We start from the raw sequence: 23729 nt of genomic DNA on the forward strand, positions 1-23729 counted from the left end.
GCAGTGTGCCTTGACACAGCTGCACCATCAAAGCCTTGCAGAATATTGCTGCCTTTGCCAAGCACGTTCTTGGCTCCTAGCAGTCAGGAAGGGCGCTCTCACAATTTGCATGATGCATGCCATTTGTAATGTTCTCAACTCGTGTTTGTGGAGGTGATTCTTCCTCACCGCACCTGTTCTTACCCTCTAACTTTGTCTCTCCTGTCTACCAGGCCTCCCTCTTGTCTACCTTAGAACTAGGAGTACAGCCAGTCTGACTAACCTAGAGTACCAGACCTATGCTCGAGGTACAGTACAGCCAGAGGCTGCGCCATTTGCCTGTTTCAAGAACTGCTTTCTATGTCCATTTGTACACTGTTTTTTTTTCATGCGTGTTGTTGAGTGGAGCTGAATTGGGCTATATTGAGTTTTAAGTACTTTGGTTCAGTAGCCTGAAAGAATGTCTGCAGCAGAGCACAGCAGCACCTCATCATGGGGTGACTGCAGTCGTGAGTGACATCTGCTTCTTCACCATCTCTTTCCGGACCTCCAGTGACAGGGACGCCAAAGGCATGAAGGGCTCTTCCAAGGAAAAGGAAGGAGGTGGAGGAACGCCATCCTTTGGCAGGCAATGCCACATGGCTTTGCCTACAGAGTCCTCAGCCAGCGTGTATTCTCATGGGGATGCGGGGATTCAGTGAAGTAGGAGCTGTAATCACTGGTCAGAGAGCCAACAAAGTATTTCCCAACAAATTGCTTGGATAGAATCTTTCGTTTCTTTACAAAGGAATTTATGCACTTAGGAGATAGGGAAGAGAATGAACTGGAAAGCGAGAGCAGAAAGAAACACCACTGTTTACATCACCAGGCTGTCTTTCTTCCTTTGTGTTATAGTACTGTTCATCTGACGGTACGTTTGTGATAAATCCAAATCACGGGTCTTGACATGTCTTATTTTAAAAGGCATTTGAGCTGGATTTGGTGGTCCACATCCGTAATCCCAGCACTTGGGAGGTGAGGCAGGAGGATCATAAGTTCCAGGCTAGCCATGACTATGTAGCAAGACCCTGTCAAAAGAAAGGGAAAGGCCGGGCGGTGGTGGCGCACGCCTTTAATCCCAGCACTCGGGAGGCAGAGACAGGCGGATCTCTGTGAGTTTGAGACCAGCCTGGTCTACAAGAGCTAGTTCCAGGACAGTCTCCAAAGCCACAGAGAAACCTTGTCTTGAAAAACCAAAAAATAAATAAATAAATAAATAAATAAATAAATAAATAAATAAATAACAAAAGTTGGGGAAAAAAAAGGGAAAGATAAACCTAAAGGCATTTGACCAGTGTATTCTGTTTTTAGAAGGCTCAGCTGAGGTGGGTCTTTGAGAGAGGCCTCTGATCTTCATTCATTCTGAATCCCCACTGTTGAGCTTTCCAGGATGACTTCCTCATTGAGGCAAACACTGAGCACTATTACCCTGTTGCCAATGTGACACAGACTCTTGTGGACAGCACAGGGATTTGCCTTCCCTTTTGTCACTAGCTAGCATCAGATATGGGGCTTCAGTGTCTTTAATATGATCCACAAAGCAGGCCCTTTCTGATAGCCAAGTTGCTATGTAACATAAAAATCCCACTCCTTAGAATGGCCAATTACTCTGGGAAAGATGAGCAGAGAGGTAGGAATTTCCTCAGCTAGTCCGATAGTAAACTTGAATGTAAGGAGCTTAAGGCTTTCTCAGCCTCTGAAGAAATCGGATTCACTCACTGGAGGCAGATTTTTTGAGACCATCAGGAAATAATGTTCTCTTTGATGGATTTGGGAGTTTTTTCTTGATATTGTGCCAAAGGCAAGGACACAGACAATTGGATGCTAATGCAGTGGTGGGATTTATGTGCTCTCTGTGTTGTTTCAGCCTCTGTCATTAGGTCTGATCAGCACATGAAATGTGGGGTCCTGTGCACAGTTTCTCCCATGTCATCTAATCCCACAGCAGTAGGCGTGTAGATTGCTTTCTATATGAATTTCTAGTTCTTGAGCCTATATTTCAAAGGGGTCAAAGCCAATCTGTCACCTGCTCTCTCAAAGCATGATTTGCACAAGGAAATTTTCAGTCTGGTCCTTTTCCTCTTGGCCCTTGTCTACTGTAATGAAGGCGCTTTCCTTGCTTGCATGGAGGGAGGCTCCTCCCCGACTGAGCACATAGCACTGTTAATCCTTTGGAAAACTCTTGCTGCAGCCTCTTAACTCTTGTACTTGGGGGAGCACCTAGGGAACCAAATGAGGTCCCTGGGATGGAAGTGAGCACAGTAGTAGGCAAACGTTATCCTCACCAGTATCTCCACCCACACGATGCGGGACTGGAGCACCCTCTATACCAGTGGTTCTCAACCTTTCCAGTGCTCTTTAGTACAGTTCCTCAAGATGTGGTGGTCCCTAAACATAAAATTATTTTGTTGCTACTTCATGACTGTAGTTTTTTTTTTTACTGTTATGAATTTTAATGTGAATAATTTGGAGAGAGAAGTTTTCCAGAGTGGGTCTTGACCCACATGTTGACAACCACTGCTCTGGACTGCTCTTGTCGTTCACAGATGACTGTTGTAGGGCCTGCTGAGTTTCCATTGTCCAGAGAGAACCTGCGTTAACCTGCATTTGCCTGTTTGGCAGTCATCACCACCACCCCTCCTTTGTAAAGCTGCCACAGCGCAAGCACCAGAGAAAGTGATGGACTCTTAATATGATGGAATCTTAATAAATAGGCTGATGATTGCCATGGCTGGACAGGGCATGTTCATCATGGCTCCACAGATGTGGTTTATCTTCTTGGTCTTGTCTGCGGGAAGCGTGTGGCCCTGTAAAATGATTTCAGTCTCACTGGTTCTCCACTGCTAGCATTTGCTGTCCCTTGAGATGTGTCCCCCATCACCTCCACCGACGTTGTGGCTGTCTTTGTACTTTCAGGATAAACAAAAGTGATGGCTGAACCATGGGGCCTGCTGTGGTCATCAGTATCCATGTGCTATGAGCTCCTCAGCCAGCTGCCTTCCTACCGTGGATTGTCACTGCCTCGTAGTTCCTGCCGCCTCCTCCCACTTAGTTTGTATGGTTATTGGAGGTGACAGGCCCTTGGTCAGAGTGGACCACAGAAAGGTCCTGAGAACACTGGAGCGCCTTTTGACAGTTATCAGTGTTGAGAATCAGTTCACCTCTCCCTAGAATCCGGTTAATGTTATTTTCTGGCGGTGGTTGTTTCTCTGCAGGTTCCCAATCAGAGGTTGTTTTGTGAAACAGCTGTGTGAAATGAGGCCTTTGCAGCCTCCTTGGTGCCTGCCTTATAGTATCTAGCTGGTTGCCTGTGTTAAAAAGGGAACTATGTTGGGGGACTGGCTCTTCTGTGTAAGCATGAGGACTTGAGTTTGATCCCCAGAACTCACATGGAAAAACTGTGCTCAGTAGCATGTGTCCATAATCCTAGTGTTGGTGTAGGAGGGGGACAGGCAGCAGTCAGTCAGTCAGTCAGTCAGTCAGTCGGTGAACTCCAGATTCATGTGACACCCTGTCTCAAAATAAGTAGTAAGTAATAAAGTGAAGAAAGACAGGAAGAGATCGTCAGCGCTAACTTCTGAATGCACGCCTGCACATACATGCACTAAAAAGAAGAGAGACCTAAAATTTCATTTTAAAAGCTTTCAAAAAGCATGATCTTGAAGATAGCACTAGAAAAGAAAACGGACTTCCACCAGGGTTCGTGTTGAGAATGCACTGGGAGGAGTCACCTTTCAGTCTTGTGTTTTTTTTTTTAAACCAGGTCAGGTTCTGATACCATCTTCTCAGCAGTAAGACCCATGTGAGTTGTGGGTATTGTGTGTGTGTGTATGTGTGTGTGTGTGTGTGAGTGAGTGGGGGTCACACAGTAGCCAGCAAATCTTGCAGTGTTTGTCATGTCAACAAGCCTGTAGTCCCTTTTCTCGCTTCCGTCTTCACATAGGAGGCAGCTGTGGGTGCTGTCCCCAGGCGGAGGAGGGTTTCTATCATGAAGACACAGTAGATATTAATAGTCTTTTTTGTTTGTTTGTCACAGCAGAGGTGAAAACCCCCAAGCGCCGGCAGCCATTTGTCCCCTTCGCTCTGCGGAACCACACGGGATGCACACTGTGGTTTGCCACCCTGACTACTACACCCACCAGGTAAGGTGCTTTCTTTCTGTCTCTGGAGCTGCTTACATCCCTGGCAGCTTCTGTGCAGCTGCCTGGCAGGGCAAGGTTGGCCCCTGCTCAAGGCCTCTGGGCTTGTTCGTGAATCAGTCAGTAACTCATGTGCTGAGATTGGTGGTAGAAGTTCCGATTCTGCAAAGGACCACAGAGAAGTGGTTCCGAGTGTGCAGTAGTGGATCTGTGCTCATCTTGACCTGGTGTGTGTTAGGTTCTCAGTCAGGGTGAGAGTAAAGTCATTCCAGGTCTCCTTAGGTGCTACACTCTTTAAAGAAGCTATATATGGGGCTGGAGAGATGGCTCAGAGGTTAAGAGCACTGGCTGCTCTTCCAAAGGTCCTGAGTTCAATTCCCAGCAACCACATGGTGGCTCATAACCATCTATACTGAGATCTGGCGCCCTCCTCCGGCGTGCGGGCATACATTGAGGCAGAATGTTGTATACATAATAAATAAATTAAAAAAAAAAGAAGCTATATATGGTCACAAAACTAAGTATTTGGCATATTTCCTCTGAGCCGGCTTAAATACCCTCCAACACTACTCCTGAACTCTTGTTTTTGTCTCTAGAGCACACTTTGGCCCAGATAGCATGGGTGGACTCAGGAGGGCATGAGAACTCGCCTAAGCTAAATACAAAGCTTAGCTGACAGCTTTGCCTGCTTAGATGTTGGCTCAATGTTCTGAATATGGGGCGGTGGGGGGCTTTTCAGCTTCATGAAGTGCAGAATTGAGTGACTGTCAGCTGATTTGAAATGACATTCTTCTTCTACTAGCTATGAGGGTACCTTGGCTAAGACTTTGTTGTTTACCAGTTCATGTCAGTTAAATTCTTGCTGGTCACCAGCATAGTCTCTTAGAAAGTCCTGCCTTGGTTTACATGTTCCAGACTCACTGCTGGAGCAGGTGGCTGGATACTAACAGCTTTCACGGGTTTCTTTCTTTTCTTTTTGTTGCATGTGTGTGAGTGTGGCTGTGGGTGAATGTGTGTATATGTGTGTGCGCATGCGTGCTCATGCATGTATGTGAGTGTGTATGCAGAGGCAGAGAGCAACCTTGGATGCTATCCTCAGGAATGCATCTACCTCCCTTGACAAAGAGTCTCCCATTGGCCTGGAGCTTATTGATTAGGCCAGGCTGGCTGGCCCACTCAGCTCTAAGGATCCTGTCTCTTGCTCCTAGCAGGAGTGCTAGGATCCATGCACCACCACACCCAGATTCTTCCATGGGTTCTGGTGATCAAACTCCCATGCTCGTGCTTGTGAGGCAAGCGCCTTAACGCCTGTTGTGTAGGGCTGGGAAGATGGCTCAGCCAGTGAAGTTCTTCCTGTGTGAGCATGAGCACATGGTTTTGGATCCAGCACACTTGTAAGATGCTGAACATAGATAGTAGTGTACCTATTGTCCCAGCACTAAGAAGTGAGGGGGGGGGGAGCTGGAGAGATGGCGCAGTGGTTAAGAGCATTGCCTGCTCTTCCAAAGGTCCTGAGTTCAATTCCTAACAACCACATGGTGGCTCACAACCATCTGTAATAGGGTCTGGTGCCCTCTTCTGGCCTGCAGACATACACACAGACAGAATATTCTACACATAATAAATAAGCAAATAAACAAACAAACAAATAAATAAATGTTTTAAAAAAAAAGAAGAAGAAGTGAAGACGGGGATTCCTGGAGCTGAAGGGACAGCCAGGTTGGCCGGCTGATGAGCTCCAGGTTCACAGAGAGATCCTGTCTCAGATAACGAGGTAGAGATTCACTGAGGACACCTGATGTTGACCTCTGACCCCCACATACACACATGTGCATAATGTAACACGCAGATGCATACACTACACACATACACGAATGAACTTACTTTAAATTAAAAGACATTGAAACAGGGCCTCACTTGTGTAGCCCAGGCTGGCCTAAAACTTGCCATGTAGACTTCTTTACGTTCACCTTCATTTCTCAGCTGAGCTAGTTAAGTATGTGCTGCTGTGCTCACCGTTACTTTAATCTATTTCCAAGCAGCCAGAGAAGTTGTAACCAAGCCTCAAAGTAGCCGAAGTCACTGACCTTCTTGGGTCATAAAGAACAACCAGGGTGTGTCATGCCAGTACAGTCAGTCAGTTGTAGAAAGACCACTTCTTCTCGGTGGCTCAGAGCTACTGTAGAGGCAGCAGGGAGAGCAAGGCAGGAGGGATGACCTGTCATTTGATTTGATTCCAGGGCTGCACTGTCTCACAGCGGGAGTCCCGGGGTGGTTCCAGAAGGGAATGGAGCATTTCTGGATGATGCCCACAATGTCAGTGAGTGGCGAGAAGTCCTCACGGGTGAAGAGATTCCTTTTGAATTTGAAGCCAGAGGAAAGTTAAGACACAGGTAAACTTTGACTGTTTATCCTTCTGTGAAAGACATGATATGTATGTAAATGTTTGTCCCTGGTGTCTTGTCTTTCACTTATTCATGACTTGAGTGTTTTATTGTGAAAAGATATTTTGAATGTCAATTGTTTCCTCTTAAAATATAGCCTGTCATGCCATCTGGAAAATCGTTTCTTTCTATCCCCATTCATTCAATGTGTGAGGCCTTAACTAAGTATTTCAGAGTCTGGGAAAAGACTAGCTACATCCTAACACTCACTGTATCCTGGCCAGGTTTCCATGTGCTATTCTAGAGAGGCTCTCAAAGTAGATAGGCTCAGGATACAGAGCAGTAAGAGTAAGGCAGCAATTGGATGCAGTGTAATATCAAGGGGCACTGCTGGCCTGGTTACTTTTGTAGCAGCCAGACAGAGGAGTTGGAGTTGGCACAATATGGAAGAAGGCTTTTAAGTCTGTTTCCTACAAGTTAATAGAATGTCCAACAAGGCATCACACTGTATTTTTAAATGGGAAGGCTGTCATGGATGTAAATAGGTGAAGGTTTTGTGTTTGAGCCTCGGACTGATTTCAGGGGCAAGCTGAAGTGGAAGAGACTGGTTTCAGGCCTGAGTCCACTGCTTCTGTGCAAACCTCCTTCACAACAAAGCACCCTTGCGCAGGTTTGCACAGGCTAGTCCTATCTGGCAAGGGTTTTGAATATGTAGGTCTGGGTCTCTGGAGGTCTTATAGAGGTGGGGGTGGAATCACTATGCTGGACAGACTTCCGGAATGTCCTGTCCTTCATGAGGCTCTTGTTGATGGTGACTTTGAATAAGCCTTGCCTCTTGCCTTGGAGAGGGCCTGACCTTGGTGTCACTTCTGTGTTCCGTAACCCACTGTGCTGCTTGAACTCATCAAAATGAATGCCTTTTTTTTTTGGCATTTTCTCCTTGGCACAGTGTACCCCATGCTGCCCTCCTCCCTTCCTGTCAGCCTCAAGTTCAGTTCCCCATTTCAGCCTTCTGGCTTGAATTAGGCAAAATCTAAAATAGAATTAAACGTGCAATTTCCTCCCATTCCTTCTGTTCTGCCCACTGCCTGCTGCTCCAATTTCAGCTGAGCACTAGTGCTCTGTAACTCTGAGGGCTCTGTCTCCCAGGCCTGCTTGTGGTTATGTAGGGCCCGAGCCAAACGACTGGATGTGTTCCTGAGAGGAGTAGAATTTCCAACAAAGGAATCAAAAAAAGAAAGCTTATGCATCCCTAAGGGCGTGGTTGCGTGACTCAATGGCTAGTATACTTTGACTGCCCCACTCGACTGCTAGCCCTGACGTCATTATCTCATGAAGGCTAGGTAGGGGCTTCTGAGAGAGACCTGGCAGGCATACAAGATTTCATGGTTTTTATGAGAGGAGGGCAGATGCCCCTTGGTTCAAGCGTGTCACTTCTCACTACTTGCCACCAGCAAAAAAGCTTGTTAAACCCTCTTCTTGACCTTGCTCACTAGCTGGTGCTGAGAAGGTTTAGCCAGATGGCATTTACATCATTATACAATAAATCAGATTGGAGTCTCTGCTCCTAATTTCCTTCCTTTTTGATACTGGACCCTTTCTGTTCTGATTGACAGACATACTCATGACCTGCGCATCCATCAGCTGCAAGTTCGAGTCAATGGTTGGGAGCAAGTGAGTCCAGTGTCTGTGGACAAGGTTGGGACCTTCTTCCGGTATGCAGCACCAGACAAAAATTCCTCTTCCTCTACGGTGAGTGTCTGCTGTGTGGTGTTATGTCATACCCTGCCAGGCCAGACTGTCACACAGCGCCAGGGAAGTGCTTTGTTCCACTATTTCTAAGATGATGACATTGGGTTATTGGCTCGGGGTAGGGGTTGGCAATCAACATGCAGATAAGCCAGGCAGTGGTTGACATCAGAAGAAAACAAGGTGGACATTTGTCAGTAACATGCTATCTCATGTAGGTAGATATCTTTCTTGACTCCTTACAGACTGGAAACTTGAATACAACAATCCCTCAGTGTCTCTGGGGGATGGGTTTCACGACTTTACCTGTCCTCCACATACCCAAATCTTAGGTGTTCAAATCCCTTGTGTTAGGTAGCATAATGTTTGCATGCAAGTCGTGCATATTCTCCAGTAAACTGGAAATTCTCTCTAGACAGCCTAGTACCATAAGTGCTGTGGAAATGGTTGCTAATACTGTGTTGTGTAGGAGATAGAGATGAGGTAAGAATTTGTACATGCTCGGTACAGGGTGACCATCGTAAGCCTGACCACACAGCACATGATCTGGGCGTGGTTAAGTTGGAGGGTGTGAACTATCTTGACTGTTTTTGATGTATTATAAAGTTTTATAATTTATATACATTTTCATATTATAGTACTCTTCTGTGATCCTTTTAACTCTAAGGTACCAAACCTGTGTGGCAATGAGGTACAGAGGTGACCTTTGTTCCTTTTCATCTGATCATGCGAGTTCATATGTCCTCTCCTAGTTTTGCCCTGGTCTGTGGTCCTGGGGCTACAGGGCATTAGGGAAGGATACAGACAGCTTCCCTAGTTGCTGGTGTAGGCAGAGGCCAGTGTCCAGGTGATACAGGTGCCATATTCATGCTTTGCTGGGCAGATGACTATTTATGGGCACCAGTGATGTGGTAGAAACTGTAGAGAGATCCTTTCAGAGAACATCATTCCACAGGTGTTTGTTTTTAAGGTCTCTCTCTTTCTCTCTGGTACCCCACCTATCTTCAATGGGAGCAAACAATTCTTTATTTTTCTGCCTAAATTCATGCCAGGCAGTGAAAGGACCGACTCTTCCTGTACATGCCTTCCATTGCATCGCTGGGTGTTGGAGGAAGCTCACGGCTGTTAAACGTTTGTAGACTGACCTTTGTTTTCTCCCTGCTGTGCAGGACATAGCGTGTTGTCTTTAGATATACTGTGCCTGAAAGTAGTTTCAGCACTGCTCAAGGCAGTTAGATTGTCACTGAATGTAATTGCACCTGCTGTTGTGGGTCTGTGCTGACGTTCTGACTCTGCGACTCTCTCTTAGATTGGCAGCCCAAGCAGCAGAACAAATATCATACACCCCCAGGTTTATGTGAGTATGATCTTTCTGTTGTCATCATTGTGCTTACTGAATGTGTGCACCACACTGAGATTATACATAGCTGTGTTTCTTGATGGTCAAGGGCTCTGTGGCCTGTGTGTGACTGGCACTCATCCTACGTTTTCCTACTCATGGTTCCTCTAAATTAGTGAACATTGCTGAGGATTATGGTGCCTCCAAGGCCTCCATTTCCTTCTCACCTGAACTAGACGTTTTCCCTGGTTCAGTTGTGTATTGCCTGTGCTTGGTCCAAAGGCCATGCAAGGAAATACAAGTCGTTAGATGACCTCCTATCATTGCAAAGTGACATGAATGACATGCTCCAGGCTTTCCTTTTTGATTTCTTGTGCCTGTGGATCCCAGGCACTGAAGTTTCAGGTAGGCCTGGAAGCTCTGGTGTGAGTTCCTTGGGGACTGGACCAGTGAAGGCTTGAGATTTGATGGTGATTTGTGACTACTTTGTGCTCCTTAAAAACACTCCAGAAAGGGGGCTAGAGAGGTGGCTCAGGGAATCTAAGTTCAATTCCCAGCACTATGTCAGGCAGCTCACAGCTGCCTGTGTCTCCAGCCCTGAGGATTTAGTTCCTTCTTCTGGCTTCCTGAAGGTGGTATGCATGGCATTCCTCACACTGAGATTTACACACATCCACATAAATAAAAGTAGTAGTAAAAACAAACCAGAAACCCAAAAATACTCCAGAAAAGATGGCTTTATGTCTGACTTGGACTTTGCAGCACTCTGCTTTGTGTTATTTTGGTTACTAGGATGATTCTCATACAGTTTGCTCTAATAACAATAAGGTTGGCAGAATGAAGCATTTGGCTGTGTTATCATATGTTTCTGTGGCAAATAAGCCTCATCAGTATGTCCTAAGAGCTGTGATTTCGAAATCCTCTTTGATGTATCTCATGTGGAAGTCATCCTTAAATAAATATTTCTGTATGGCAGTTGTAGACGGTTTTGTATGTAAGTGAACATACAGGAACTTAGGACAGCAAATGCAACCCAACGGCAATGATGAACCATTTCCCTCTCACACTGAGTCTAAATCTAGTGTCCTGTTTGTAAGCGTTGGACATGCCTGTAATCTCAGTGCTTGGGAAGTAGAGTCTGGGCAGGAGCTTAAGACTGTCCTTGGGTACATATTAAGTTCCAAGTCAGCCTGGGCTACATGAAAAGCAAAACAAATGAAACCAAGGCATGGTTATGGAGCAGAACCTGGAGGGTTAGGATGAAGAAGGAAGTTTATTTTTATAGTTCTTGAACACAATACTAGGTTTCTTTGTCATCACGAGAGTCACACTGAGAAAAAGTCACACATTGCTGAGGAATGTCCCCAAAACACAGAACTTTCCTGCACACTGTACTTTTCACAGACAGGTCGAAGCCTCTGTAGACTTCTTTCTGTCTCTTTATGTGTGTCTGGGTAGGACCCAGCCCTTTGTTAGTGTTCAGGGGATGCTTTCTCAGCCTCACTTTGGGAGGGAGATGCCATGCGAGAGAATCCATTTAGTGCCTTGCAGGGTCCAACCTCAGTGTCTCTGATTTCAGCTGCTTCAGATGACTGTTCTTATTTCCTCAGGATAGCTGAAAACAAGTCTTGTCTACAGTTTTTTTTTTTCTTTTTTCTTTTTTTTTTTTTTTTTGCCTCTGAGAGCCATGCTCACAGCCCCATTGTTAGGCACACAGCCCATCTACGTTGCCATTAAGCAATCACGGAAACCATATTATTTGTAATACTGTTTGGCCAATAGTTTAAGTGTATTTCTGGCTAACTCATATCCTAAACTAACCCATCTCTATTAATCTGTGTATCACCACGTAGCTGTGGCTTACCAGGTAAAGTTCTGTCTAGTGCTCAAAATGAAAAAAGGCAAAAGTCTAACTTTTTTTTTTTTTTTTTAAAATGAGGGCTTGCAGCCTCTTTTTGTTTTTACTAATTCACAGGAAATTTGGAAAGTTGAATAGGTTATTAGCACTATTTCAGTTGAAGTTCTTTATATCTGGAGTCCTGGGCCTAACCCTCCCTCCCTTTCTCTGTGGAGCTAAGGATTGAAGCCAGGTCTCCTGCATGCTACACAAATACCCCACTGCTGAGCTCGGATACCTCCAGCCTTGGTGGTTTCTCTTGGGACATACTTTGTGGTGTTATGTCTGTATAGATTATTTTATAGACATTTTAAAAGTTGATTATGTAAAGAAAGATTTATTTTCTTTTTTAAGTATTTTATATGTGTGTTTGCTTGTGTGTATGTAAGTGTGCCATGTAAATATCTTGTTCCTGAGGAGGCTAGAAGAGGGAAGCTCTCCTAGAATTGGAGTTCCAGATGTGAGCTGCCATGTGGGTGCTGGGAATTTAACCTGGTTCCTCTGGAACAGTGGCCACTGCTCTTAACCACTGAGTTATCTCTGGCTTTTTATTTTTTATTTTATTTTTTTTGTTGGATTTTTTGAGACAGGATTTCTCTGTAGCTTTAGAGCCTGTCTTGAAACTAACTCTTGTAGACCAGGCTAGCCTTGAGCTCACAGAGATCTGCCTGCCCTCTGCCTCCCGAGTGCTGGGATTAAAGGTATGTGCCACCATACCAAGCAGTCCTGCCTTTTTATAATAGTATTCGTGTTTAGCAATATTTATGGCCTGCTTGTTCACTTTAGAGGTGAAATTGGTTTGGGGTGGAGAATAACTCACTGAAAAGCTTTGGTGACAAAGTGCTCCAGACTTCTCACACTATGGAATTCACAGACTCTGTTTCCAGATGCACAGTTATTTCCTTTCTCTCTTTCCCAGTTCTCTTCGCTCCCACCTGTGCGGGTGGTATTTGCTGTCACAATGGAAGGCAGTGCACGGAAAGTAATCACGGTCCGATCCGCCCTCGTTGTAAAGAACAGACTGGAGACAGCAGTGGAACTGCGGCTGGACAGCCCCTCGGCCCCGGACAGTACGTCCAGATGTGTAGAGCTAGGTCTTCTCTGCTGTCATTGTGACTGTCTCTCCCCATGCAGTCAGTATACATAGTAAGCCTTGAGGTGGGGACCATCTCCTGCAACTGCTAAATCCCTTATTCCTGTGACAGAACCAGTGGTGCTTCCCGCTATCATGCCAGGGGACTCATTTGCTGTGCCTCTACACCTCACTTCTTGGAGGCTGCAGGCCCGACCCAAAGGACTGGGTGTGTTTTTCTGTAAGGCTCCCATTCACTGGACCAACGTAGTGAAGACCGCAGAGGTCAGCAGCAGCAAACGGGAGTGCCATTCCATGGACACAGAGAAAAGCCGCTTCTTCAGGTGTGTATGCTGCTGGGATGGGTGTCTGGGCATTGGCTTTTCCTCTGCAGGGCCTCTGCAGACCCTTAACAAGTCCTCTGTGTTTGCTTAACACCCTGAGTTCTCATTCGGTAAGTTCTTGAGTTAAAGTTTTTCAGGGGAACAACCACAGGAGGTTGTAGCCACATTGGATCAGGTGCCATATCTGTGCATCTGTACAAACAGAGTACAGAAAGGGAAGAAAAGACAAATCTAAATTGGGAAGCCAGCTCCCGGGCCTGGGGCTTTTTCCTCAGGAATAATTTCAAAGTCAAATTCATGCCTGATGCTGACTTTATTGAGCACATTGACAAAATTGCCTCACCATCTAAACCTGTGTTTCCCTCTGTAGTATATGAAGGCATCTTCTGGGTTCAGTGTTGGAAGAGACAGTGGATTGCTGCCTTCAAGCTCTCAGAGACTTTAAGCCCCATCCAGACAAGAGCTCCCTATTAAACTTTTTGTAGAGTAAAAATGGGCATTCATTTAGCTTAAACTTACAAAGTTACTACAAACATAGTATGAAGAGTTCTAGCAGACACTTAGGTTAAATGTGCCAGTTGTAGGGAGACTAAAGAGAAATAGATGAGAATACATGTGTAATCACAATTGGCGAAATGATAGATATCTAAGATTCCCGTCACATTGTCAACCAGCTCGTTATAGTTGGCATATGCTCAGAGAGTGCCTTGCTCAGTGATTCCATATTATTTTCTATATAAGATTCTATATTATTTTCAAGTATGAGTGGAACATTCTTTAAGAGAGGCCTTCTCTTGGGCCATAAGATTAAGATCAATAAATATTTAAAAATTGAAATCATGTAGAATACATATCCTGATAATAGAATTGGATCAAATCAACAGCAATAAGATGCCTAGACAAATCTTGTGTATTTGGGAATCAAACTGTACTTTTAAATAACCCTTGGGTCAAAGGAGAAATTACAAAGGAAATTAGAAAATATTTTGAATGTAACAACAACAGTAAAAACAATAATAATAAAGACATGTCAAAAATGGGGCACCCTGCAAAAGCAATCTCTATGGGAAAGCTACAGTTTTTAATGCTCTGTGAGAAAATAAAAATATGTAAAACCACCCACTTAGCATTGAGACACTAATAAAAGAATGAAAGAAAGCTAGTAAAGCCAGGCATAGAGGCACGCATCTATAATCCTAGTCGCTGGGACATGGAGAGAAGAGGATCAAGAGTTCAAGGTCATCCTCAGATTTATTATGAGCTTGAGGCTGGCTTGGGCTACATGAGACCCTGTCTTACCTGAAACCAAAACCAAAGCCACACATGCACAATGTAATTTTAACAAAATAGTATCGATTCCTTATGATTTTTTTTTCAAATATCCTTGATGTCTTCTTTATTTCTTCCTTATTTGTTAACTTGATACAGCTTGGAGTCATCTTAATTGCAAACTTCAACTAAAGAATTACCTAGGCCGGGCGGTGGTGGCGCACGCCTTTAATCCCAGTACTTGGGAGGCAGAGGCAGGTGGATCTCTGTGAGTTCGAGACCAGCCTGGTCTACAGAGCTAGTTCCAGGACAGGCTCCAAAACCACAGAGAAACCCTGTCTCGAAAAACCAAAAAAAAAAAAAAAAAAGAATTACCTAGATTAGATTGGCTTGTGGCTATATCTGTAGGGGATTGTTTTACTAACTGATGGAAGAAGGCCCAGCCCACTGTGGGTGGCCCCGTCCCTAGGCAAGTGGGCAGTCCTGGGCTGTACGTGAGCCAGAGTGAGCCAGCTCTTCTCTTCTTTAATGTGCTTTTGGTCAGAGAGCATTATCACAGCCGTAGTACTGTGACCCCATTTGTATGTAGTTCAAGACAGACATGTTTGATAAAAGGGCTTTCTTGAAAGAATGGCTGGGAGAACATACTGTTTGGAAAGTTAGTGATAGGGCTTCGGGGCTAAACTAGTTCTTAACTTGTATGGAGTGATGGTGTCACAGGAACATATAATGGCCGATGCCCATTAGTCTTTAGCTTGTATGGAGTGATGGTGTCACAGGAACATATAATGGCCGATGCCCATTAGTCTTTAGCTTGTATGGAGTGATGGTGTCACAGGAGCATATAATGGCCGATGCCCGTTAGTCTTTAGCTTGTATGGAGTGATGGTGTCACAGGAACATATAATGGCTGATTGTCCGTTAGTCTTTCGCTTGTATGGAGTGATGGTGTCACAGGAACATATAATGGCTGATTGTCTGTTAGTCTTTAGCTTGTATGGAGTGATGGTCACACAGGAGCATATAATGGCTGATTGCCCGATAGTCTTTAGCTTGTATGGAGTGATGGTGTCACAGGAGCATATAATGGCTGATGCCCATTAAGCCCCAGAATTCAAAACCTATACATTTTACTGTGTGTCATATCTCAGTCCATGTATTTTCATTAAAGGTTGCAGCTATCTGACTGACCCGAAATGTTGTAACGTTATTTGGCTAAGGAGAAACAAATTCCAGTTCTTAATTCAGGATGACATTTTTTTCATACTGTTTTGTCTTCACAGGTTTTGTGTAGCCATAAAGAAAGAGAATTATCCAGATTACATGCCCTCAAACATATTTTCTGACAGTGCAAAACAGATTTTCAGACAGCCTGGGCATACCATATATCTCCTACCAACAGTGGTCATCTGCAACTTGCTGCCCTGTGAGCTTGACTTCTATGTGAAAGGAATGCCAATTAATGGGACCCTGAAACCTGGCAAAGAGGCAGCCCTCCCCACGGCTGATACGTCTCAGAATATCGAACTGGGTAAGGCTGCCCTAGCAACATTTATAGCAACATCGTGAAAAATACCAGGGAGTATTTTGTGAGCGTTCTGAGCCCCTTAGAGAAAGAAAGTTGCATGAGATATCTCAGTGAATTGACTCAAAGCCAAGGTCTTCACCATGCAGTAGTCAACAGAGCCCTTGTTGTGTGTGGGTATAAGGGAGTAATTGCATCTTTTCAGGTATGCGTATTCCTAGCTGTAGAATGGGAAGAGGCAAATGTCCGAAGTCAGGCTCTTTACCTGTGCTCTCATGTAATCCTTATAGCAGCACTTATTTGACCTGTTTTATTGATGCAGAGATCGAGGTTGCAATGTTTATTGCTCCTTAACTTTCTTTTGTAAGGGTCAGGGTAGAGAATAGCTGCATTTCAAACACCAAGCAGACGTCACTAACCATAACTTTTTTGGTGCCTTTAAGGAGCTCTAGGATTGGAATAGTAAACTTCAGGAGGTGGTCCACACACCTTTAATCTCAGCACTTGGGAAGGATAGAGGCAGGTGGATCTCAGCCCAACTTGTTTCTGACTAGCTCTTAACTTTCTTTTTGTATCCTTTGTCTTGGAGCTTTTTACAGGCTTCTGTATATCTTACTTTCTTTGCCTCTCTGGCTGGCGGCTTCTGCTTGGCTTCCTGCCCTGCACGTGTCCCCTTTTGTTTCCTTCTCTCTCTCTTTTAATTGAACTATGTGTTTTCCCACTCCCCTTCCTTCCTCCTCTTCTCTTCTGTTTGAGCCTACATTTCTCCTCCTATTTATTCTGTCTGCCCACCAGCCCCACCTATCCTTTTTTCTGTCTAGCTATTAACTGTTCAGGTTTTTATTAGGCCAATCAGGTGCCTTAGGCAGGCAAGGTGGAAAAGTGCAACATTATCTTTACATAATTAAACAAATGCAGCATAAACAAAAGTAACACACCTTTACACAGCTAAAGTAATATTCTGCAACATAAATGTAACACACCTTTGCCTTGTTAAAATAATATTCTACAACACAGACTTCCTGATGTATCTCTTGGGCTCTGGTTTGCTTCATATTTATTCCTATCCAACGAGATGAAAGTGGCCTTGAGGTTTCTACCACGTAGATCTCAGTGATTTCTCTAAAAAGGACTCCAGTTTAGTTTATTATTGGCTGTTTTTGACAAACTCAAGTGCAAGTCCAGAAAATCGATGTCTTGTCTCTTTAGGGGTGTCACTAGAGAACTTCCCACTCTGTAAAGAATTGCTCATCCCCCCTGGGACCCAGAACTACATGGTCAGAATGCGACTCTATGACGTCAACCGGCGGCAGCTCAACCTTACCATCCGCATTGCATGTCGCGCAGAAGGGTCCTTAAAGATCTTCATTTCGGCGCCATATTGGCTAATCAACAAAACAGGTATACCCGGAGACCATTCAGGTAGACCTTTGACTTGGGCATTTGGATGCCTTTGTCAGCTGACTAACTGGAGCCAGTACAGACATTACCTTAGCAGTTCAATCTGCCTAGTCGTCCCTACTGTCTGTCTGACTATAGTCAAGCTGCCCATTTAGGTTTCTGTATACAGTGGGCTGGAACTCCCTTCCCTGCTTCCCTTGAGGTGGTTTCCCCCTTTGCTGTTTGCATATTTCCCTGGGAGACTGGGTGGGAACGTTATAAACTTTTCCCTCCTTCCTAAAGGGTTACCACTGATCTTCAGACAGGACAATGCAAAGACAGATGCTGCAGGCCAGTTTGAGGAGCATGAGTTGGCCCGGAGTCTGAGCCCTCTCCTGTTCTGCTATGCTGACAAAGAGCAGCCAAACCTGTGAGTGTGACTATGGATGGGAAGGCCAGTGAGCTAGTGGGGGGAAATCAGCAAGGCTAGCATCTACCTGTGTAAGTAGCTAGTGGGGGGGAAATCAGCAAGGCTAGCATCTACCTGTGTAAGTAGCACTGTTCTGTAGGCCACAGGCCTGACTTGGCAGCAGTGGAGCCCTGACTTAATGGTATATTTTTTTTAACCCCAAGTTATATGTTACTTGATACTGAGAATAAACCATTTGTGAGTTTGCAATGAAAGGTAGTTTTATTTTATTGAAGTAGGACTTTTATTTGTAACTGTGCCAGGGAAGAGAGATTGGGCATCCTCCTCTTTTTACTGCCGTTTCTCTCTGCTAGCAGTTTTGAGACCTGGAGAGGAATGAATTAGGGAGGAGAAGGGTTGTCCTCGGCAGTTCTAGAATCCCGCTGAGATTGTTTGTGTGAGGTTTTGAGACCCCAAGTGTGCTGTTGCTCCATCTAAAAATTTGTGGAGGTCTAGAGTGGGGAAGCACTTGTGAGGTTAAGCAAGGTGTCTTTTTAAGGCACATAGGGACATTAATTCACTTTTGTTGTTTTTGGCATTCAGTTTTCCTCAGGAGTTTAGAGCCCCAATCTAAAGAAAATGGGCGTGTCCTGTGTTTCTCACCTCCATCTGTAGGGCACTGCTGAAACCTCACAGGAATGTGCTCCGGTGTTCTCTGGTGGACACCGCCAGGCAGCCCCAGGTCACTCCAGTTAACACTGTTAGGTAGCCCCGGTGCTCTCCCATGGATACGATGTGTTTATCATGGCCAGCCCGAGTCTAGTGTAAGGTTACAGTTTGTCAGAGTTCTGGCTGTTGGAGGAGACGCGGCCGGATATCTAGCCGTTTCTCTCTCGTGGCAGTCTGAGGTCTAAGACTTGGCATTTGTCACGGTTTGGTTTACACGTGGAAGTCACGCTTCCTGAACGGTTTCCTGTAGACCATCTCATTGCATTCTTCTTGGCCTCCAGTGGTTCAGAGAGGGGAGGAAATACTATTAAATCTTGTGAGGAAACTGAGGCACATTGTTTTTTACTGGCAGAGCTGGAACACACACCCTGGAGTCTTTGTTCCCTGATGAGACTCAAGCCCCGCCCAGTGCTCTACTGTTGTGACCATACTTGTTGTCAGAAAGACCTCCCTCAGCTGCCTCGCTTTACAGTGTCTTCTCAGGGGCTTTCTTGAATCTTTGGATTTTAAGGAAATGGTAGCGATTGTAGCATGTGGTAGGTTTATAGAGAATTCTAGTGTTTCCTCCCAAAGTGCTTAGCTGCAGTTCTCAGTCTTTCACTCACTGCTGTGCTGTGGTTGCCTTTGGAGTGAACTGTCTCACTGTGCTAGGGTCCACAGGAGGTAGGGTTGAGAGTCGGTGTGAAAGACCTAAGTGGGTGGCAGCCCCCGTGTTTCCTTACTCGGAATCTGTCGTGGATGGATGTGTACGTTTGCTCTTCTACCCTCATAGCTGCACCATGAGAGTCGGAAGAGGGATCCATCCAGAAGGCATGCCGGGCTGGTGCCAGGGCTTCTCCCTGGATGGTGGCAGTGGTGTCCGAGCTTTGAAAGTCATCCAGCAAGGAAACCGCCCGGGGCTCATCTACAACATTGGTAGGTTATGTTTGGGACTAAGGGCGAACTGGTACCATTGGCCAAAGACCCTAGGCCTGCATGAGTAAACCAGCCATGCATGTTGACCTGGCAGCAAATGCAGGTTTTCTAATTTGACGGTGGTCCTGTATTTCTTCTCTGAATGCTAGATTAATATCTATGTAGATATGTTCTATGAAACACCTTTTTTTCAGGGGAATAATGAACACTTAGAGCACTCCCATCCTATAGTGTTCCCACACATTAATTCAAACTTAGAAACCACAAGCAGGTAAGAAGACTTCACCTGGGACTGAAGGAGAGCGCTTGAGTGACAGTCCAGATGTGGACAGGAAGCCTGGGGCAGAGGTGGGAGGACAGCACTGTGTGAATCCGAGGCAAAAAATACAGTAAAATGTACTTGGGGATGCCACGCCCCCTACTCGTCTTCATGGGTGTGTCAGGGAGGATTCTATACCCAGTTGAGTGAAGCATTTCCTAAAGGCTCAGGGTCAATTAGATTTAAGTATTCCCCGTGTTTTGTATGTTAGCAGTGTGACCTTGTAGTAAATCATTTCCAGGGACTTTACAGCCATGTTTAGCCTAAAACTGCCTGGTTCTGGGTCCTGCCCAAGGAGGCCAGAAGAGGTTGCAGGATTCACTAGAATGTTGTACAGTGTTGGTGTTGGTCTAGACAGTCATATTGTAGGAGGAAGAACCATGATGGTACAAATTTACCCAGAATCCTACAGAGAATGGGGTAGCTTAGTCCTGAGTTCTTTTTAAAAAGTATTCAATTATTTTGTGTGTGTGTGTGTGTGTGAATGTGTGTGAATGTATGCATGTGTGTGCATGCGCGTGTGTATGTACACATGTGTTGTGCACAGGTATGCACGTCAGAGGACAGTGTGCCGGAGCTGATTCTTTCCTTTCATCGTGCGGATCATGGAAGTTGAACTGAGGTTATCAGTCTTGGAGGCAAGCGCCTTTAGCTGCTGAGTCAGCTTGGCTGCCCTGCTTGAGGATTTCTTAACAGAAGAATTGTTCAAGCATAGTTTCCTTTTCAGTTAATTTAACCTGAATTTGTTTCATGCTCCCATCCTGGGTTTGTGTTCATAGTCACATTAAAACTTCTTCCTTACAGTGGACATAAAAATTTCTCAAAGGAACCAGTTTTATTTGAGCTAAGAGAGCGTTCTACTCACATTTGTCTTCTCCACCCCTCGAGTGGGTGGGGCCTTCTGGTGGCCCGGCTTGTGCATACTTTATTTTCCAAAACCAGCTACCCAGGTTAACTGGAATCTGTATTTCTGAATCTGTTTCTTCTTCCTCTTCTTCCTCTTCTTCCTCTTCTTCCTCTTCTTCCTCTTCTTCCTCCTCTTCCTCCTCTTCCTCCTCTTCCTCCTCTTCCTCCTCTTCCTCCTCTTCCTCCTCTTCCTCCTCTTCCTCTTCCTCTTCCTCTTCCTCCTCCTCCTTCTCCTCCTCCTCCTCTTCTTCTTCTTCGTTGTTGTTTTTTGTTTTTCAAGACAGGGTTTCTCTGTAGCTTTGGAGCCTGTCCTGGAACTAGCTCTTGTAGACCAGGCTGGCTTCGAACTCACAGAGATCCGCCTGCCTCTGCCTCCCGAGTGCTGGGATTAAAGACATGCACCACCACCACTGGGCTCAAAGTTACTTCTTTTAGCACAACTCTTGCCGAGAGCCACAGAGTTGTGGCAGGCAAGCAGGTAGAGCACTGAGCACCTGTGTAATGTGCATGCATGTGTAGTCGTGGATGCAGGTGTAAATTGTGAACGCGTGTGTAACCTGGCAGTGTCTGTAAACCTGTGTTCCTTATAGACCTGTCATCTGAATTCTGTCCTTCTTCCAAGTGAAGGGACAAAAGGAATGGGCCAAGATAGGATCTTAAAAGTCCTCGGCTTTGTGACATTTGTGTGTGTGTTGTCAAGGCAATCCCCAGCAGAAAAGCCGGGATATGCACCTTGAAAAAGAAGGATTTTGTGCATTTTGATCTCAGCTCGATTCATCAGTTCTGCCAGGGTGTAAACTGGGATAGAAGGGAATAGAAAGATCACCTTTTCCCAGAAGCAGGGTGTCTGTGCTGCTCTGGGCCACTCTGTGTGCTTCCAAATTAAGCCCAGCTTTTGAGTGGATTTCTTATTAGTAAGATCTGCTGACTCTGACACTGTTGGTTTCTGGCAATTTAAGCTTTTCTTCTTGTCCCAGAAGAAAAGTGTGTGGGGGTGTCCCATCACTCTTGAGACATGTGGTATCTTAGGTAAGAATTCCAGAGACAGTCTCTAGAGACTGCTCAGTCTTTTTATCTCAGCTGACCTCTCAAGCCAATTGAAGCACGCTAGGGGTCCTTAGGTTGGTACCTGTAACTGGGAGGGGTGCTGACTCTCACTAGGTGCCTAGGCTGACCCCCTAGCCTTGTCTATAGCTGCATGACCTAGATCACGTGACTCCACTTCCCATGCCTTAGTGCAGCAGAAGTGACTAATACCCTTATTCCAGAGGGATGTTGTGAAAATTAAGTGTAAAACCACACAGAGGGCCTAACCTATATGAAGGGGTCGATAAGTATTAGGACTGCTATTTTTTTATTATTTTGGGTATAAGTATTTTTAATTATTGTATATCCAGAACTCAGCACAGAGCTTTGAACTTATTTCTTGTATTTATTGTCATAGGGAATGTGTGAGTCATCCTGCTGAGTGTTGTAGTTTTTTAAATTGTCATCAGATTTTACAAGTTCACTCAGTGTGACTTCATTTGTCTTTATGTGAAACTAGTTGGTTTAGATTTCTTTCTCACTGGGTGTTTTATGAATGTATATATATGTTTCCAGTTCGTAGTAAGTGGGGAAGACCTATTTTTTAATGAATAAATAAATCCTAGTATTGCGTATGAGTTGGATTATTGGATAGTAGACTAAAATTACTAGAGAAGATTCTAGATAGAGTACTTAATTGAGTTCAGATTGGTGTAGAACCCAACTAAGTAGTCGGAGGTTTCCATTTATCAAAGGCAGATCTCTTGGCGGGGGGAGTTTGGGTCCCAAGTATAAGCATCATTGTAGCGTGGAGTTGTCTGAATGATTAGTTTCATAAACAGAAAACTAAGCTATATGCAACCAAAACATCCATGTGTCTTAGCTGTTGTTATAGTGGTGTATACAGGGGAAACCCTGAGATTTTTAAAACATTTACTTATTTTTTGTATGCATGCATGTATGCCATGGTACATTGTGTAGAGGTCAGGGGAAAACTTATAGGAGTGAGCAATGTGGGTTTGAAGGATCAAAATCAGGTTGTCTTTACCCACTTAGCCATCTCGCCACCCACCCCCAGGGCTTTCTAAAAGGAATTCAACATTGTGAGGAACTAATATTTCCATTCCATTCTTGAAGGGCTTTATACCCACTCCAGATGACATACGTGTTTGCTCACAGGAACTAAGGAATTATGAAGGCTACTTATTTTTGTCAGAACAAGAATTTTCAGTCATAATTAATCAATGAAATGGTTCTTGTCATTTACATGTAGGTATTGATGTCAAGAAAGGCCGAGGTCGCTATATTGACACTTGTATGGTCATCTTTGCCCCCCGTTACCTGTTGGATAATAAATCATCTCACAAGCTTGCATTTGCACAAAGGGAATTTGCCCGGGGACAGGTAAGCAGTTTGCTTTGAAGAATGGCCAGAGCTTGTTTTTAATGGGGAGTTTTTCAAATCGAGGCTCACTTCTCATCAAGACTGTGTTTTATGACGTGAGTGACCCAGCAGCTCTTGTGTAGGATAAGGCTGAGAGTAGGAACTCAGCAAGAATTGTATGTGACTTGCTCAGGTTTTGAGTAACGTGACTAAAGCCCTGGTCTGTATGTTTTAGGGAACATCCAATCCCAATGGCTACATTTCCACCTTGCCTGGTTCCAGTGTGGTATTCCACTGGCCACGCAATGACTATGACCAGCTGTTGTGTGTCAGGCTGATGGACGTTCCCAATTGCATTTGGTCTGGAGGCTTTGAAGTCAACAAGAATAATTCCTTCCATATCAACATGAGGTGAGTTTGAGACTTGATCAAGCTCAGATTGAGTTTTCAGAACTTGTAAAACCCCAAGGAAATGGCAGCATTTTGATCAGATGAGTTATAGAAGATGTTAGCAGCTTTAAGTGATGAATACAGTTCTCTGGTCTTATGGCGTGTGAAGTCCAGAGTGACGGCCTGTAACTCTATTGCTGTTTGTGTTCAGGTGGTGCTGCTGGTGGTAACTATCCTGTTTATTCTTTTGCATTTGAATGTTCTTCTCTTATCTGATGTTCTTCTGTCTTGTTTCATTTCTGTTACCATGATAAAAATATCCTGATACCCCCCACAACCACCAAAAAAAAAAGAAAGAAAGAAAAACAGAAAAAAAGAAAAAGAAAAAAAAAACTCAACTTGGGGGAGAAAGGGGTTTATTTCAGTTTGTGCTTTTAGTTTATAATCCAACATAGTGGAGGAGTCAAGGCTGACACCCCAAACGGCTAGTCACGTATAAACAGAGAGAAAGAAGTGAATGCATGCACGCTCACTTG

General features: G+C 44.7%; 1 protein-coding gene across 8 annotated transcripts in view; it reads left to right on the forward strand.

The window, feature by feature from the left end:
- Vps13d (vacuolar protein sorting 13 homolog D) overlaps positions 1-23729 on the forward strand; it is a 226072-nt gene that overhangs the window by 90635 nt on the left and 111708 nt on the right. For 5 of the 8 annotated variants that reach the window (XM_057785000.1, XM_057785006.1, XM_057785007.1 and 2 more), the window contains 13 exons: positions 213-287; positions 4055-4160; positions 6398-6550; positions 8158-8293; positions 9600-9647; positions 12446-12596; positions 12732-12942; positions 15495-15742; positions 16946-17137; positions 17420-17546; positions 19027-19169; positions 22694-22824; positions 23039-23214. In XM_057785000.1, the coding sequence (XP_057640983.1) occupies positions 213-287; positions 4055-4160; positions 6398-6550; positions 8158-8293; positions 9600-9647; positions 12446-12596; positions 12732-12942; positions 15495-15742; positions 16946-17137; positions 17420-17546; positions 19027-19169; positions 22694-22824; positions 23039-23214 (1897 nt within the window). The remainder of the gene's footprint in view (positions 1-212; positions 288-4054; positions 4161-6397; positions 6551-8157; positions 8294-9599; positions 9648-12445; positions 12597-12731; positions 12943-15494; positions 15743-16945; positions 17138-17419; positions 17547-19026; positions 19170-22693; positions 22825-23038; positions 23215-23729) is intronic. The other 3 variants (XM_057785001.1, XM_057785004.1, XM_057785005.1) reach the window with 3 other exon arrangements.

This window comes from Chionomys nivalis, chromosome 11 (assembly GCF_950005125.1).
Source record: "Chionomys nivalis chromosome 11, mChiNiv1.1, whole genome shotgun sequence".
Lineage (NCBI taxonomy): Eukaryota > Metazoa > Chordata > Mammalia > Rodentia > Cricetidae > Chionomys > Chionomys nivalis.